This window comes from Clytia hemisphaerica, unplaced genomic scaffold (assembly GCF_902728285.1).
Source record: "Clytia hemisphaerica strain Z4C2 unplaced genomic scaffold, Clytia hemisphaerica genome assembly, whole genome shotgun sequence".
Taxonomy (NCBI): Eukaryota; Metazoa; Cnidaria; class Hydrozoa; order Leptothecata; family Clytiidae; genus Clytia; species Clytia hemisphaerica.
Window position 1 is genome coordinate 549,290 of NW_027104477.1, and position 15,077 is coordinate 564,366.

At 33.6% G+C, this 15,077-nt stretch overlaps 1 protein-coding gene across 3 annotated transcripts; it reads right to left on the reverse strand.

Annotated features, from left to right (window-relative positions):
- Positions 1-414: 414 nt before the first annotated feature.
- Positions 415-13,130, reverse strand: LOC136821454 (uncharacterized). Of its 3 annotated transcripts, XM_067077688.1 has the most exons (23): positions 12,999-13,129; positions 12,613-12,912; positions 10,627-11,001; positions 9,773-10,234; positions 9,045-9,572; positions 8,346-8,478; positions 7,776-7,904; positions 7,360-7,419; positions 7,155-7,211; positions 6,527-6,598; positions 6,046-6,081; positions 5,562-5,600; positions 5,304-5,360; positions 4,877-4,930; positions 4,665-4,751; positions 4,387-4,458; positions 3,877-3,960; positions 3,604-3,651; positions 3,098-3,187; positions 2,876-2,911; positions 2,259-2,531; positions 1,540-1,578; positions 415-701 (listed from the first exon to the last, which is right to left on the reverse strand). In XM_067077688.1, exons 1-23 carry the CDS (start codon positions 13,057-13,059, stop codon positions 659-661), a joined length of 3,135 nt encoding a protein of 1,044 aa, XP_066933789.1. In that variant the 5' UTR covers positions 13,060-13,129; the 3' UTR covers positions 415-658. The 3 variants fall into 3 exon arrangements, with proteins under 3 accessions (XP_066933789.1, XP_066933791.1, XP_066933790.1); XM_067077690.1 differs by lacking the exon at positions 7,155-7,211 and having other exon boundaries at positions 12,999-13,130; XM_067077689.1 differs by lacking the exon at positions 3,604-3,651 and having other exon boundaries at positions 12,999-13,130.
- Between the last annotated feature and the right edge of the window lie 1,947 nt (positions 13,131-15,077).

Consider the following 15,077-nt stretch of genomic DNA (forward strand, 5'->3'; position numbering starts at 1 on the left):
GTAAGTAATATTCATTTGTCTTACTATAAGCGAGACGAGCGACCACACTCATAGACATAAAGTTAAACTAAGCAGGTGGAAGCACGCTACACGCTTTTTTTTTAATAAGAATACACTTTATAAGAATGTCCATGATGAAAATGGCCAAAAAATTAAGAATTATACTAAGAATATCACCATCATGAAATTTAACAACTGAACTTAAGAATGCCATTTTTAATGCATTTTATAACCTGTAGATTGCCAATTTCGATCTTAACCTAAGAATACTGTAAGAATATTTTTGGATGATTTTCGCCAAAAAGTTAAGAATATCCATGATGAAATGAAAAAACACTATTCTTATAAAAAAAAAAGCGTGTACTGTTACAAGAAAAAAATAGTTGCTAAGATCTTACTAAGGACGCTAGCACTGATGAGGTATTATAATACCAGTATAAGTGAACCCCGGAGGAGGATTCTGATCCTTTAGTTCGAATTACAGAAAGAGTCGAATCATAGAAGTTCGAATTAGAGAGAGTTTACTGTATTTTTGAATCAGACGGACTAATGGACCCAGCATTCCATTCAACTGGTAAAAGATGATTCATTTGAAGTTATTTCTAACAATTTCATAATTATTTCAACTCCAACCGTGCCAGCTTTGAACCAAACGAACCTATTCATACAGCGGATTGTCTTTGTCGAGCAGACTTCCAGTGCTAAGAAAACAAAAGAAATCAAATCAAAGTACATTATCAGACTTATCTACTCTCATTTGCTTACACATCATTTCATCCATCTGCGTCACGCGAGTGCAAAATTTGAAGAATTCATTTGTTAATTCTGCTTTGAAAAAGAAAATTTCAGCTTAAACATATTGGAATCAAATTAATTTTTCTTTCTGGTTTTCTAAATAATATATTTTCCGAGTTGAATTTCCAATCGATTGAAAATAGTTTTTAAAGAGCTCTCATGAATATTTTAAAAATAAAAAACAACAACATGTAGTAGCCAAAGAATTTTACAAAGAAAGAAAGTTTCTTCAAGCTCAATAAACAGTCGATTATGGTCCACCGTAATGCACTCAACTTCAGGAGGTCTATTTGTAGCACTAGGAAAAACTCGTTCCAGACCCCCAATATATATATTTTTTAATTTATGTCATTTATGGAAAAAAATTCCACGAAAAATTTCTCCAAGGAAGAAGTCTAAAATTCGCTAAATTCGACTATTTTTGAATTCAGACTAACCCCAATGCATTTGAAGTATACAAACCGACCGACATTCACAAATCCTAGCTTAACACCTAACAACAACAAACACTGTCAATGTTCAGTACAGGCGACGCTCTCTAATCCGACAAGCTATTCTTTGATACATCCAATATTTGTCATTTTCAAAACATTCATTTAAGTCGCCGTCAGCAAGAAACTCTCGTAAACGACGCTCTACGATTCGATACGCTCCCTAATTCGATCTAAACGCCTTGAAAATTGAATTAGAGAGCATCAGCTATATATCTGAATATAATATGAACCGAAATAAAAAGCCACCTACCTGGAATAAAGCACGTTGTCAGGGCAACTATGATCTTTCCTATTAAAAATAATGAAAAATCAAAATTCTCAATAAAAATCCAGTCGATTCTTTCTTAGTCTAACCTCTATTCTTGATAAACGTAACGGTAACACCGGAAAAAAGCCGGGATTTGACCCGGAAAAAATAGGGACATGGTGGTCAAAATCTGGCTTTTTTCGGGTTCCAACGTTATAAAATATTACGCGATCTCGACTTACGCATATCAAGAATTATTGGATTGTTTCTATTATAATTCGATTTAAAACGGAGATGCCCTAAAAGCAAGAAAGTCTCCCTTCCTTTGTAATTAATATATTTAACTGATTTGAAGAAGAATAATCCGTTCCTTAAAATTTAAGTTAGACAGTCGTCTGTCCTTTTTCAAATAACTATATTTAAATTACCAAACAGCATTTCTATTGAGGCTATTTTCGATTTTTCAGATTTTCCGGGCAACCCCATTTACTTGATTAGACCGATTTCTTATCCTTCAGAGTTTCATGACTTCTCCCTCCAGCATTTTAATAACTTTAAACTTTTAGAAGAACGCTGGTCAAAATGAATCGTCTTTGATGAAACTTTACCTCAAATAAAAATGGCTCAAAAAATTAATACGCTCACACACGAACGAAGATTTTCTTTAAAGGTTTATTAACAAAAGAAATCCAAAAACATTTGGAAAACACCATCGTACTTACTTTGGGCTTTGCATGTACGCATACTCGTTATTCATTCCGCCATTATTGTTCTCAACCGCAGATCTTCCGTGCTCCATTGTCTCATTCTCCCTCACAGTGTTTTTGGTGAGATCAGAGAAACTGGCGGATTGTTTGAACGAGTTATGTGGAGAAGAGGGGTCACTGCTCGTGCTACTACTTCGACTGAAATGTCTGGATAATCGAGACGCCTTCTTTAGAAGTGTTTGAGCTGGGTAAAGAAGACCACGTGACCCAACGTCTGGTTCAGGAGTGCTTGAAATAGAGAAATTATGAAGTAGGATGGAGACACTATTTGCTGGTTAGTTGAAGTTGTGAGGGTCCCTCATTTAGTTCAGGTCAACTATATGCTTCGTACAAAAAATAATATAATCAGCATACAATATCGACGCTCTCTAATTCAAATTACACGGATTTGGATTTTCATAGAGTATCGTATGGGTAAAGTGTTGTTTATGGGTGTTTCTTGTAGACTTTCAATATTATCGAATAATGAAGCGTATCCAATAGTAGAGCGTCGATTAAGTAATAAAATCTGTCATTTTTTTCTACCACGAAAAAACTAAAGTGAGTGAAATCCTGATAAAAAGTATTGTTACCTTTCGTAGAGTGAATTTTCAGAGGAAACATATGACCTGAAAAAACATATTAATAACATACAGTAAATTGTCCTCAATATGTCGGTGAAGTTTGAAAGCACACTCAAATCTGCAGAGAGAAGATATTTTACTCCTGTTTTTAAAACTTCAGAAAATATTCTCTATAAAAAGTTTTAACTTCAATAATATTTTTCAGCCCCTTTAAAGGGACTGGTAACTTACACAGGAGCATACAAGATATTCGATGAAGATCTTTCTTTGTCTCTCAATTGATCGCTCGCTGATTGGTTGCTGGTTTCAAGAGTCTTCGGACTGAAAAAAATTTGAGTGGAAATTACGCAAAGTTATCATAAAATGTTGAATATGAATCTCTAAATGCGCAAAAGATGAAGTTAAACACGGACAAGCAGTACTATTATTTCACATGGCTTTATGTCGGCGGAGCGGGGGATCTATCTCCCACTAGGCAATGTCGACGTGGGACGAAATGAGACTAGAAACCTTTCATTTTACTGTTGAAGTATGTTGACACTGTCATGACTTCAAGGCTCGCGTCACATATCTTACTATACTAAATGAGTTTATGAAATCTTATATAAAACACTTTGCTTCAGCAATAGACGGGGAAGCTCTATCTATGTTTAAACAAGATATATGTGACATATCAAATAGCATAGCTTCCTTATGCGGGGCAATGAAATGTTGGAAAAAATGAGTCTAAAACTTACACATCATACAAATTAGATTGCCGATACGCGTCTTTTTGTCTATCAGACCTTTCAAAAGAAAAAGATTCAGATTTTCATTGTCAAAGTGTTGAGCTTTCTTTAAGTCTTTTTCCTACATTTTAGGGTACTGAAAAGACCTTGACCGTCTACAAATTGTTACCAAGCGTCTTTTACAAAGACTACATCAAGTAATTATTGTTCATCTAAAAAATTAAAGCTTTTCGGCTGGAGTGGGAACATCAAAAAATAATCAAAACGAGAAAAGAAACTTACATGATGTAATCTTGTTGTGGCATTTTGTTGAAATCGTTCTTAGGGACGTTGTAGATATTCTCTGCATCTTTATTCACGGTTGAACTAGACAAAAAAGAAACTTGCTGGAGTAAACGCTTTTGTTTCTAATTGAAACTCTATCGATTCCTCTATTTTGCGGCACCCTCCATATATTATAGGCTTTATTTTTGCCAAAATTAGACTTTTTGGTAGATTCTTCATGTCCTTTCAAATTTGTTAAAAGGAAGTTAGAGGCTTTTGAAATAGAGCATATGCCAGTTTTAAGTACAAAAAGCTACAAAAACCAAAACTATGGTAGTAAAATTAGTTTCCTTTCTATGCAATAATAGTTCCAACCTTGAAAAGAGTACTGCCCTCCAAAGAGCACCGCACCCAGAATCATGAAAATCTAATGGGCGCTTTTTTAAGGAAATACAATACCGACAAAGTCGAAAACTTTTTTCAAAGAGCATCTACTATAAACCTTTCCAAATCAAGAACTTTTCTTACGATGGGGACGGTGTTGTATTATCGATGTCAGTCTTTGGAACATTGTAAATGTTATCTGTTGAATCGCTTCCTCTGTAATCAAAAATTGAAATGTACAAATCTCTGTTTATCGGATATTCTTAGAGAAAAATGTACTTCGCTACATATCAATTTTAATTTTCATTTCTTAATTTGAAAAGTAGGCCAAACAAACATATTCAAAATCATATTTGTGTTCTTTGCTCGTTTGTTAATAGATTTCAGCAAATTATCAAAAGAAGGAATAATTGGTAGCTTACATAGCCGATTGTTGTTTGGGCTGTTGGTTGAAATCATTCTGTGGAATGTTGTAAATGTTTTCACTTTCGACATTATTGTTGTTTTGGCTGTGCGGAATGATGGAAAAGTACTTTATTTATAAAAACTTTTCTTATAATGTGAGAAAAGGAAGGAACAAGATTTGAATAATAACCTTGACAGACTTGGAGCAAGATTGTGAAGGAATAAATACCTGTCTGTGATAGGCTCATTGGTTGGTAGGGTGTATTCGCCACTCGCCACAATCCTGGAAAAATAATCAAAAGTATCATAATCAAACCATTTTTATAAAATATCGAAAAATCTGACCATTTTCGCCTTAAAATGGACAAAAACTTTCAAGGAAATGCACCGCAAGGGTCGATTTTTAACCCTAAATTTACTCAAATTTGGCTAACGTTTCTCTGCATTGTAAGGGTCCAATTTTGGGAACCTAATTTTTGTCAGCTAGTTTTGGCTGGAAAGATTATTTTAAACCAACATCTAAGGGAAAAAAGAGGAATTCATCGGATAATGTGAAATTAGGTTTTGCCGGGTGTTTGTAGCTTTTTTCACAAAGAGAACCAGAGGATAGGCTTACCCATGCATGGATGGACAACAAAGACAACATCTAAACTTACGCAATATCTTGTCTCCGGATGCTTTTGTTTTGTTTGTGATCGAACGATTTCATTGTTCTAGAAATAAAATTGTGTATGTATTTTTGTATTTCATATTATTCAACTTCTGGTTATCTTTTCAACGAGCACAAAACCGCTATCTAGGTCGAATTCTGTTTTCCGCTGCAAATTATATTGAGACAGACTTTAGAAAATGAAGTTTTGATTAAAAAAACCTCAATCTTAGTTATATTGAGCTTTAATCACAACGTCACTTACATATAAGATTTGTTCTGCATCATATCTGGTTCGTCATAACTAAAAGTAAACGAAATTAAAAAATCTAGGCTCGTCGAACAATTGCATTGGAGGACGAACTTTTTGACAAAAATGAAATGGAAGATGATTTTGCGATACAAATGTTCAAGATAACTTGAAGGGGAAAAGTCCGGCGAGAATGATGAAGTTTTCCCCGGCGAAAAACCTTTCTGGCTTTGTTGTGATAAAGACTTTCCCAAAAGTAACGAAGTTTTCCCCGACGAAAACTATCACCCGACTAAGTTTTCCCTTTTTAGACAATTTTTCGAATGCTTTAACTGGGACTATAGGCATGCGACTCGGCTATCTATGAGCTGAACAGAACATTGGAATGAGCGGGGAATTCGAGCCGGGAACCTCTAGTGTGAAGCACTTACGCATTAGACTATTCGGACATCGCTTTCTTTGGCTCAAAACATTTAGGTTGTTACAAGAAGTAACCTACCTTTCATACAATTCAAGCATCCCATCACCATCATCCCTGAAAAAAATGATCGAATATACGTTTGTTTTTTTATAATAACATCCAAAATATGGATGTTCTTACCTTGCTAAGTTTTAAGTCTGAAAATATTCCTAAGATGTTTTCATTTTAACCTTTATGTGAGCAATTTTGTTCCTTTTCCTAAGAAATCGGGTGTTTTAGAGACCGCAAAGCCTTGGAATGTTCTTATGTATCTTAGCCATCAAAGCCTCGTGTTCTTATATAATTTGTTATTATACAAAACCGTGTAAAACATAGGAAGAATTAAATAACTCTGACTTCCAAATCAACATGGACTTATACGTGACCTTAAAAAGCCGCGATATTTGACGGCTTTTTCATATCACCAATAATACGCTTCATTTTCGGATTTGACAAACTAAATCATTTCTAAAAACCCATAGTAACGATCTTTTCTTGGTGGTCAAAAATAATCTCTCACGTGGTCTGAGCAAGATTGTCTTTTCCGATTTCCTTTGAAGCTCCATGATGTGGTCCTTTGTCTGCTCCCCAACTAAACGTGAAATAGTACCTCAATTATTTGAGACGTATGACCACATTAATAATATACAGTACAATCCATAGTCGAGCCCCCACAAAACTCGAACTCAAGAGAATTGTTTTGCGTGTCTATAATTCGAATTATCTTAAACTCAAAAGATTAATGGTTTCATTAACATTCGAGTCACGGAGACTCGACTTAAAAACTTAAAACTGTAGTTAAGATGTGTATGTGTATATAGCGTGTATTTCTCCATTAACAGAGATGAAAACATGACAAAAGACAAACAAAAAGTATTAAGTTCCCTTATGGAGGTTTTTCAGGCATGATTTGTTAAGTTACGTAACGTTCCACCATTATGGAAGCAAACGTTCGATTTGCGAAAAGAGTCGCCTCTACAAAATTCGAATGTTTGCTTTTACAATGGCGGAATTGTGTAACTAACTAAACTAACTAACTAACTAACTAACCCAACATGAAATCTCTATAAACGTGCAACTAAATGGAACCTCTAAACTCATTCAAGAAATGAGGAAGAATAAAAAGAACGGACGAGAAAAGTTCTTACAAAGAAGTTGCTTTAGCGCTTCTTCGAAATGTTGATTTGAAAACACGTTTAAAAGATCTGTAAGAAATAAACGTAAAACTCGTCAACACCCTGATTTTGAAAAAACGTACGAGGTTACAAGTTTATTTAAAAAGATTGAATGAATGAATGAATGAATGAATGAATGGATGGATGAATGAACGATGTTAAAAAATAGAGCTCATACTTTTTGGTTTTCTTCCTTGGCATGGTCTCGAGTGAATTCAACTCCACTAAAGGGATTGAGCTGAAAATAAATGAAAATTATTTCACACATTCATCACTTTTTATGAAGGAATACATGGTAATGTAAATTATATACTAAAAGAGGGGTCATATGTTTTCTCCCAAAAACCAGGGTTTTATAAAGGCACAAGAAACGTTTTCATGTATTTCCAAAAGTAATTACTGAATAATTTTTTTTTTCCAAAGGAAAACTAACTACCGATATAAGATCATCAAGAGAATCAATGTGTCAAAAGATGAGAAGCATGAGAAAACCAAAGTGCTTTGGTCTACTCTCTTTAAAAAGTGTTTCTATAAGTATATTCTTGAACTCTGAAGACAATCAAGTAAAAAAATATCTCAGTAAGTTTTGCTTACCTTGTATTACTTTTTTTCATTTTGTTTTGCTTTCCACCAGCAGATTGTGGTGATTCTATGGTGCTGGTTGATGAAGGGTTGATTGCCAACACTGGGTAGTTTGCTTCTTTGGTACGACCTCTCCTCATTCTGCCAAAATGAGAGATACATAATTTCTATAGGCAATTTTCTTGTAAAATTAAAGTCAGAGTATTTTAGTAAATCACAGATATACAGTGTGGCTGAAAAAAGCGGACAAATCTTTATATAAAGACATTTATGCGAAAATTTATGACTTAAAATATTTCGATCTCAAAAAACAATTCAATTATCTTGGAAATTAAATATCTATTGATTGGACAGAGAATTTTAAACTTGTTTCAATCATTCTAAGGCCAGTTAATAAGATGATTAAGTTTTGAGGTTTTTACTTTATATGAAAATTTGTCTGATTTTTTCGGGACACACTGTACAGATAGGATATTTGTTTGAAAATTTCAATAAATTTCATCAAGATGTTAAAATATATATTTTTTCAATATTAAAACACGCCAGAGTATTGAATATTTTGCATTGGAAAACTTTACTAACCTACACAAACAACAAATAAGTAACAAGACCAGACAAAATACACCAGCAATCACACCAACTATGATGTACAATTCAGGATTTCTTTTGTTTTCAGAGTTGTCAGTTACTGAGGGTGTTGGTTGAACAACGATAGCTATGAGATGAAATTAGGAAGATAATAAAATGGAATCTCCATTACTCAAGCACGCACGGGGAACACAAATTTGTTTGAGTTAAAGACATTTTGAGTTAAGGAGATTGTTTTAAGGCATTATTAACTTAAGGAACCATAAAACTTGTTCGAGCTAAGGAGACTGTATAATTATAAATTACCAATTGAGTGTCAGGGGGATGCTAAAAGATACAAAAACATAAGCACAATATCTGTTGGCAGATTTTGAAGGTTTTGAAGCCGAGTTGAAGCAATTTTAAGTATTAAAATTTTTGATTCACTTGAGTATAAAATTTCATTTAATTGACCAAATTAGAAAACGTTCCATCAAAACAAAATTTTATTTTCTTCTTTTAGATGTAAAAAGAGTGTTTTCTTTTTTTTTTTAATTCAGGGAACTTGCAAGAGGTCAATTTTACTCTGAAACCAAGTTCAGTGAAGCCTGTGAAAGCCAAAATTTGATGAAATTTCAAGGGGGTCAATTTCTGGATTTTATGAAAAGGGCTCTTATAAGTGAACGTCTTAAGAAATTGGACTTTGATGCTTACAAGATTGTGACTCCAGCGTTGTTGAAAGCGATTTCGAAGGCTTATTGGATGTGAATATGGAGGACGTTGAACTAAGTGTTGGTTGTTTTGATGATTCAGTTGGTAAATGCTTTGAAAGTGATTCTGAAGGATTGGGTTTGTTTGAAGGTGTTGGTGTAGGTCTGGGTGACACCACTTTATGGTATTTAATGACAGCTGTTAAATCTGAATCCTCCAAAGCTTCATAAATGATTTGTATCATTTTTGTTTTTGGTGATGCATAGTTTTTCAATTTGCATGTTCCATGTAATGTTTGCATGTCGAAAGAATCACCATCATCAATATAGATTCGATTTGGACATTCAGTGTTGGTTATTGGTGCCACTGGTGCAACATCAAGCGTCAAGTCCAACGTGAATTCATGTTTTGAGTAAACATACCATTTACACGCACAAGATAATTGATTGCAATTTCGAAATTGTTTTTGAATATCCAAACGTTCAGTTGTCTTACCATTCTTGAACTTGAACTCCCGTTTATCAAAGCAATCTACAACAAAAAAATATCAATGTATAATTCAATTTGATGGACAAACTCACCTAAGAAATTACAAGAGACATACTTTTTAAACTTATCAACAGAAGGTTTCTAATCATCTCCATTAACAAAACTTATACAAGAAGTAAATTTTGAGTCGATTCTCATTCAATCTCAGCTATAAAACAGAAATATCAGCCCATACTCTATACCTTTAGTATCTGGTGTTAGAGTCTTTGGTGATGTTGGTTGATGTGTGATTGGTTTCAAGGTGGTGGTAGTTGTTATAGGAGTAGCTGTTGTCTTGGATGGTGAGAGTGAGGGTGTAGCTGTAGAGAGTACTGATTCATTATTAAAAAATCTGATGTCAGCTGAAAATCGGACAGTATGATAAGTTGTATAAGTGAACATCAAGAATTTGGTTGGAGGTGTCTTGAAGTCTTGAAGTACACATCTTGACACAGTCAATGGTTCAAAGTAATCCAAGCCATTAAGTTCGACCTTGTTGTCACAGACTTTGGAGTTGTCTGTATAAGCAATGTCTACTGTCATTAGAACATCTGATTGGAAAATCCATTTACACGTGGTAGGCTTGGTAAAAACATCTTGAATTATATAAGAATCTTCTAGTCGTTGATGAGGAGACATGAACGGTTTGTAAAATGTACCACAGTCTGAAAAAGAAGTAAGTCCTTTCATGAAATAACACTCAGTGGCGGATCTACTGGGGGGCTCAAAATTTATGACGGAGAGTCTTAATTTCCTTATAAGAAGTATGGCATAAAGAAAAACTCTCCGTCAAAAATTTTTGGACACCCTTTATAATATTGGCAACTGAACGTTGTTTTAAAAGCAAATGGGAATGGGTTCAAAAAGTACTAGAGGAATGTAGACAATATGAATTCAGCCATTCTTTATTATTTTCTGAAAAAGAAATTATATAAGGGACTGACTTTCTATTTTGTGTATTTATTAAAAGCTTTACTTGGGGGTTACTTTCATAAACAAAAGTTAACTTGCAAGGATCAAGAGAAATAAAAAATGAGAACTACTATTAAAAACATACCTAGGTTCATAAACCCATTGACTTTATACAATAATGGGTTACTTACACTCCAATATAAGTGTAAGGTTGAAAAGTCTGAAGGCTCAAGAGTCACAACAATCATTTGTTCTTTGATTAGTGAGCATGAATCAACCGTCAATTTGATATTCCCAGCATCAGATGAATATTGAGTGATGACCAGCGAGGAGTTGGAGACACATGATTTGATGTCGTTGTTTACTGTTGCAAATGTGTCAATTTTGATGACCAGATAGAGTTTATTGTTCAGTTTAGGTAGCAACCATACATTGTGTGTTTTGTCTGAAAGTGCCCCATTATTAAATGTTGACAATGACCATTGATCATATGCAAAGGCTTTCAACTCATATTGAACACCTAAAAAATCAGTAATGGTGCATTCTACTTCTTGCAAATGACTTTCCCTAGGAGCCACATAAAACTGGGAAAGCTTATCAATTTAAAGATGCTTACCCACTCATGAAAATACAATAAAAGAATTTGCACGAATTCAGGAAATCTGCATTGCTGAAAATCATATTTTTAAGGAACTTTTCAAAATGCAAAATAACAATCTACAGCTGTCTACAGTTAGACAATATACATGCAAAATCAAGCAAAAACTATTAGCGTCAAAAATACAAAATTATAACGGCAAGCAATCAAAAACATTTTCTATTTATCCTGATTTATCTTCTATTTCTAGATTTGAATCTACAGTAGAACTGTGCAGCTTTTCAGGCCTCCAGCCTTTTGTTCATAGGAACAAAAACAACTACTGCCATCAAAACCTTTGCAAACCATCTAAATAAAGTAATATAACTCTTTACATGAAAAATGGATGCAAAACACAATGCGCTAGTACAAAACTTAGCTTAGGATTACGCAAATCTATTTTTAATAAGGACATGCTATCATTATAAATAAAAAAAAGGCAAGCAGCAAAGTCACAATGAAAACACACAACTTTTGATGCATACCTTCTCGTTTGCAGTCATTCCAAGGTATAAAGATAAAGTCTTTCAAGCATCATGCACTATGCTTTGGTAGTTGTCAAACAACTAAAACTAAAAAATTAAAGTAAAAATTGATTAGTCATAAAAGGTCATTTTAAATAAAAACAAAATCATTTCAATTCAAGTATTCAATTTCTAATTGTTTGTTAGTAGCAGTACCATCTTTTCCGATAATAATAAGTAGGTATATTATATTATAATCAAATGTTTTTTTCTGGAGAACAATAACAAGCTATCTATCAAACTGGGAGAGTTGCTCAAAGATTATGACAGCCCCTTCTCACGGACCCGATAGGATTTTTTCAGCCAGTGGGGATAAAAATTGCAGACTGAAACTCAATGAGGATTGATATTCCCATATTTTTTATGGCCGGGATTTCAATTCTTTTGTTTCCAAGTCAGAAAATTCAGTGGGGATGGGAAAAATAGCAGGATATTTTGTGGTGAGGATTGGTTCATTTGATTATTTTCAGTGGGGACAAAAATTGGAGGATAATTTTCCACATCGGACGATATTTTCCAGTGGAAGGAGTCCAAGTGGATCTGTGAGAAGGAGGTGTCCAATGGAGTTGGTTACAATATTTCTGAATAAAAAAATGTATTATTATTAGTGAGGTCCATATCAAAATGTAAGAATACTTCAGATAGTGATAAAAGCATGAAATTTGGTATAGATGATTCATAGAGGTCTAAAACTTAATTTTAAACAGGAACACCAAATTTTGTCACCTGCCACCTGTTGCATGACGTCATCAGGTGGCTGGGCAAAATATTAACTTTTTGGAAATATTCAAAATGAATCTTTGAATCTATATCAAGAAATAAGAAGATTTGTCTTTTGAATGTGACAAAATGTGATAAAAAGAGATCTTGTTCTGTAAACTATAAGCTACTTGTGCATTATAACCAGCAAGTGCAGGATTAATGAATTGATATTCAAAATGTGATGATAGTTCTGGTGAGGTTAACTTACTTGTATCAACTGGCTTGGCAAAAACATATAAAACTGTTGAGTGGCAAAATGCAGTATTTACGAACAATGTGATTTTGTTGTTTGTTTTAATATAAGGTTTGCCAGTTTCCAATGGTCTAGTGCGCCGCTTCCCAGTATACATGGATAACGTTGAATGACATCCATTGACTTTAAAATAATATACTAAAAGTACTTTTTCGGTATACACTTGAGTTGGTTGAAACTGAATTTGACAACTTTGGTTTAAGTCGTGTACACATTGAAATTCATACTTGAATGAGAATGTTGCACAAGTCAATCCTGATAAAGAAAAAAAAATTCATGTGCTATTATACAGGTAAATACTTTAATAGGAAAATGATAAAAGTTTGAAGCAAAGTACTCACCAACGTAAAATATGATGCATAATTTTTGGATAACCCATTTGTGATATTGAGAGTTGGACATCTAAATACAAAAATTGATTTTGATGACATGACGGTCTATTGAATAACAAATTAGCAAATAAAATACTTGCACTCAGCCAGTACAAACGGAAAATAAATCATCTCTGGGTAAAACCTGTGTTAAATCAATTAGATGATACTTGTCTTTTGATGGCTATGCAATTTCCCCGACTTCACAGGTATTTCAATATATTGAGCTTCAAGTTTTCCCAGTGGCACCTGAAAAACCTGTTTGTCCTTTTTAGTACAAAATGGCTACATGTAAACAAAAAAGATTCCTAAGAAAAAAAACTTCAACTACCATTCATAAAACTATGTATGTTAAGATAAGGCAAGTACTTTTTTATTTTCTGGTTTACGGACATTTGGAGATGATCTTTTGGAGCGGAGGATGGAAAAAAAATAAAAATAAAATTGTTGTTTTCAAACTTTAATGTTGGAGAAAATAAAAATGTGTTTTGAGGAAACTTACATACACAGCAGAAAATCAAAGAAAGTTTTTCAGCTGGATAATTGTGTTGAGCGCCATTGGAGGAAGCATATTGGGAAAAAGAGATAACTGTTTTTATACCCTTTTAGCTTCCTTTCCTGCTCTTATAAAATGAAGTTTTCTAAAAAAATACATTTCATGGCCGATTAAACAGAATCGAAAGTGCAAAAATAAATAAATTTCTATGAATTTCAATTTTATTTTTATTTTATTTTTGCAAAAAAAACGTCGGCGATTCCGTAAACCAGAAAATAAAAAAGTAATTGCCTAACCTTCCATTAAAATCAAATGGATACAGTTTAGTTTTTGAAAATATTGATAAAAAAGTTGACACAATCAGCTTTAAAATTATGTCGATGTCCAAAAAGTGTGACCATTAAAATCGAAAAATTGAAGAAAAGACTTCACATTGAGAACAAACATTCAAGACGCATAGAAATAATAAAGACTTTCCGTAGACCAGCAGTCCCAAAACAAAACAAACTTATGAAAAAAAGGCAACCTGAAAAATATTCTGGAAAAAAAGGTTTGGTACATTGTTCAGGGTCTGGACACTGTACTGTATTTGCTTTGCAAATTTATTTAGAGTGTGGCCTTAAAAAATAGTTGTTTAGGAGAATGCAACAGTCTATTGGTAACTAATTACTACCGTGAAGTCGGGTAACTTGTATCAGTGGAGGGAAATTTGCATAGCAATCAAATGACTGACCAATCAAAGCAGCAAAATTTCAAAATAAAAGAACTATGCAGCTTTGCTCTACTCTAGCATTTTTGTTTTGATTTTAAAACTTTGTATCTTAATGACCAGCCAGGTCATTCATTTGAGGGCAATGTATATTAGCCTCCACTGATGCAAGTTATCCAATCTCACGGTACAGCAAGAATTTTTAATGATAATGTCATCTAATAATTTGTCTTGTACAACACAGCTGTTAAACTAGGAACAAAACAACTCCCGATGTAAAAAATCCAATGTTTACAAAATTCCCTCTCCAATTTGAACAATAATCTCTGACTGACAGTGTAGCTCTAAAGCTAAGGTTTGGATGAATAAATAAAGATCCAACTCCAAGTTGTATTTTTTATTGCTTTATTCACACATACTGTACTGCTTTGAAAGATCTTCTATGTGGCGTTTTTTTGCAAACTTCAAAAAACTGATTTTTGTCCTGCTCGTGCAGGGCTTAGCTTAAGTACTTGCGTGCAGCATTGGGTAGTCCAAATATGCGTAATTTTTGTATGAAGAGTTACGTCTATACTGTATTTAGTCATGTATCAGAAAATCTATAAAATTTGCTCTTTCTTGCCAAGTATCCAAAAGTAAATTGTTAAGGAAAATAGCTAGATGTTTTGGTGAACGCGACAGTCTTTTGAATAACAAATTACTCCACATACATTAAATTCCCTCAGCCAATAAAAACATGATAAATTATCTTGTCTCTAGGTAACTGTTGTGGCGTAATTAGTTTTTAAAAAGACTGTCGCATGCGCCAAAACATCTATCAACTACTGGTGATATTATGTTTCTA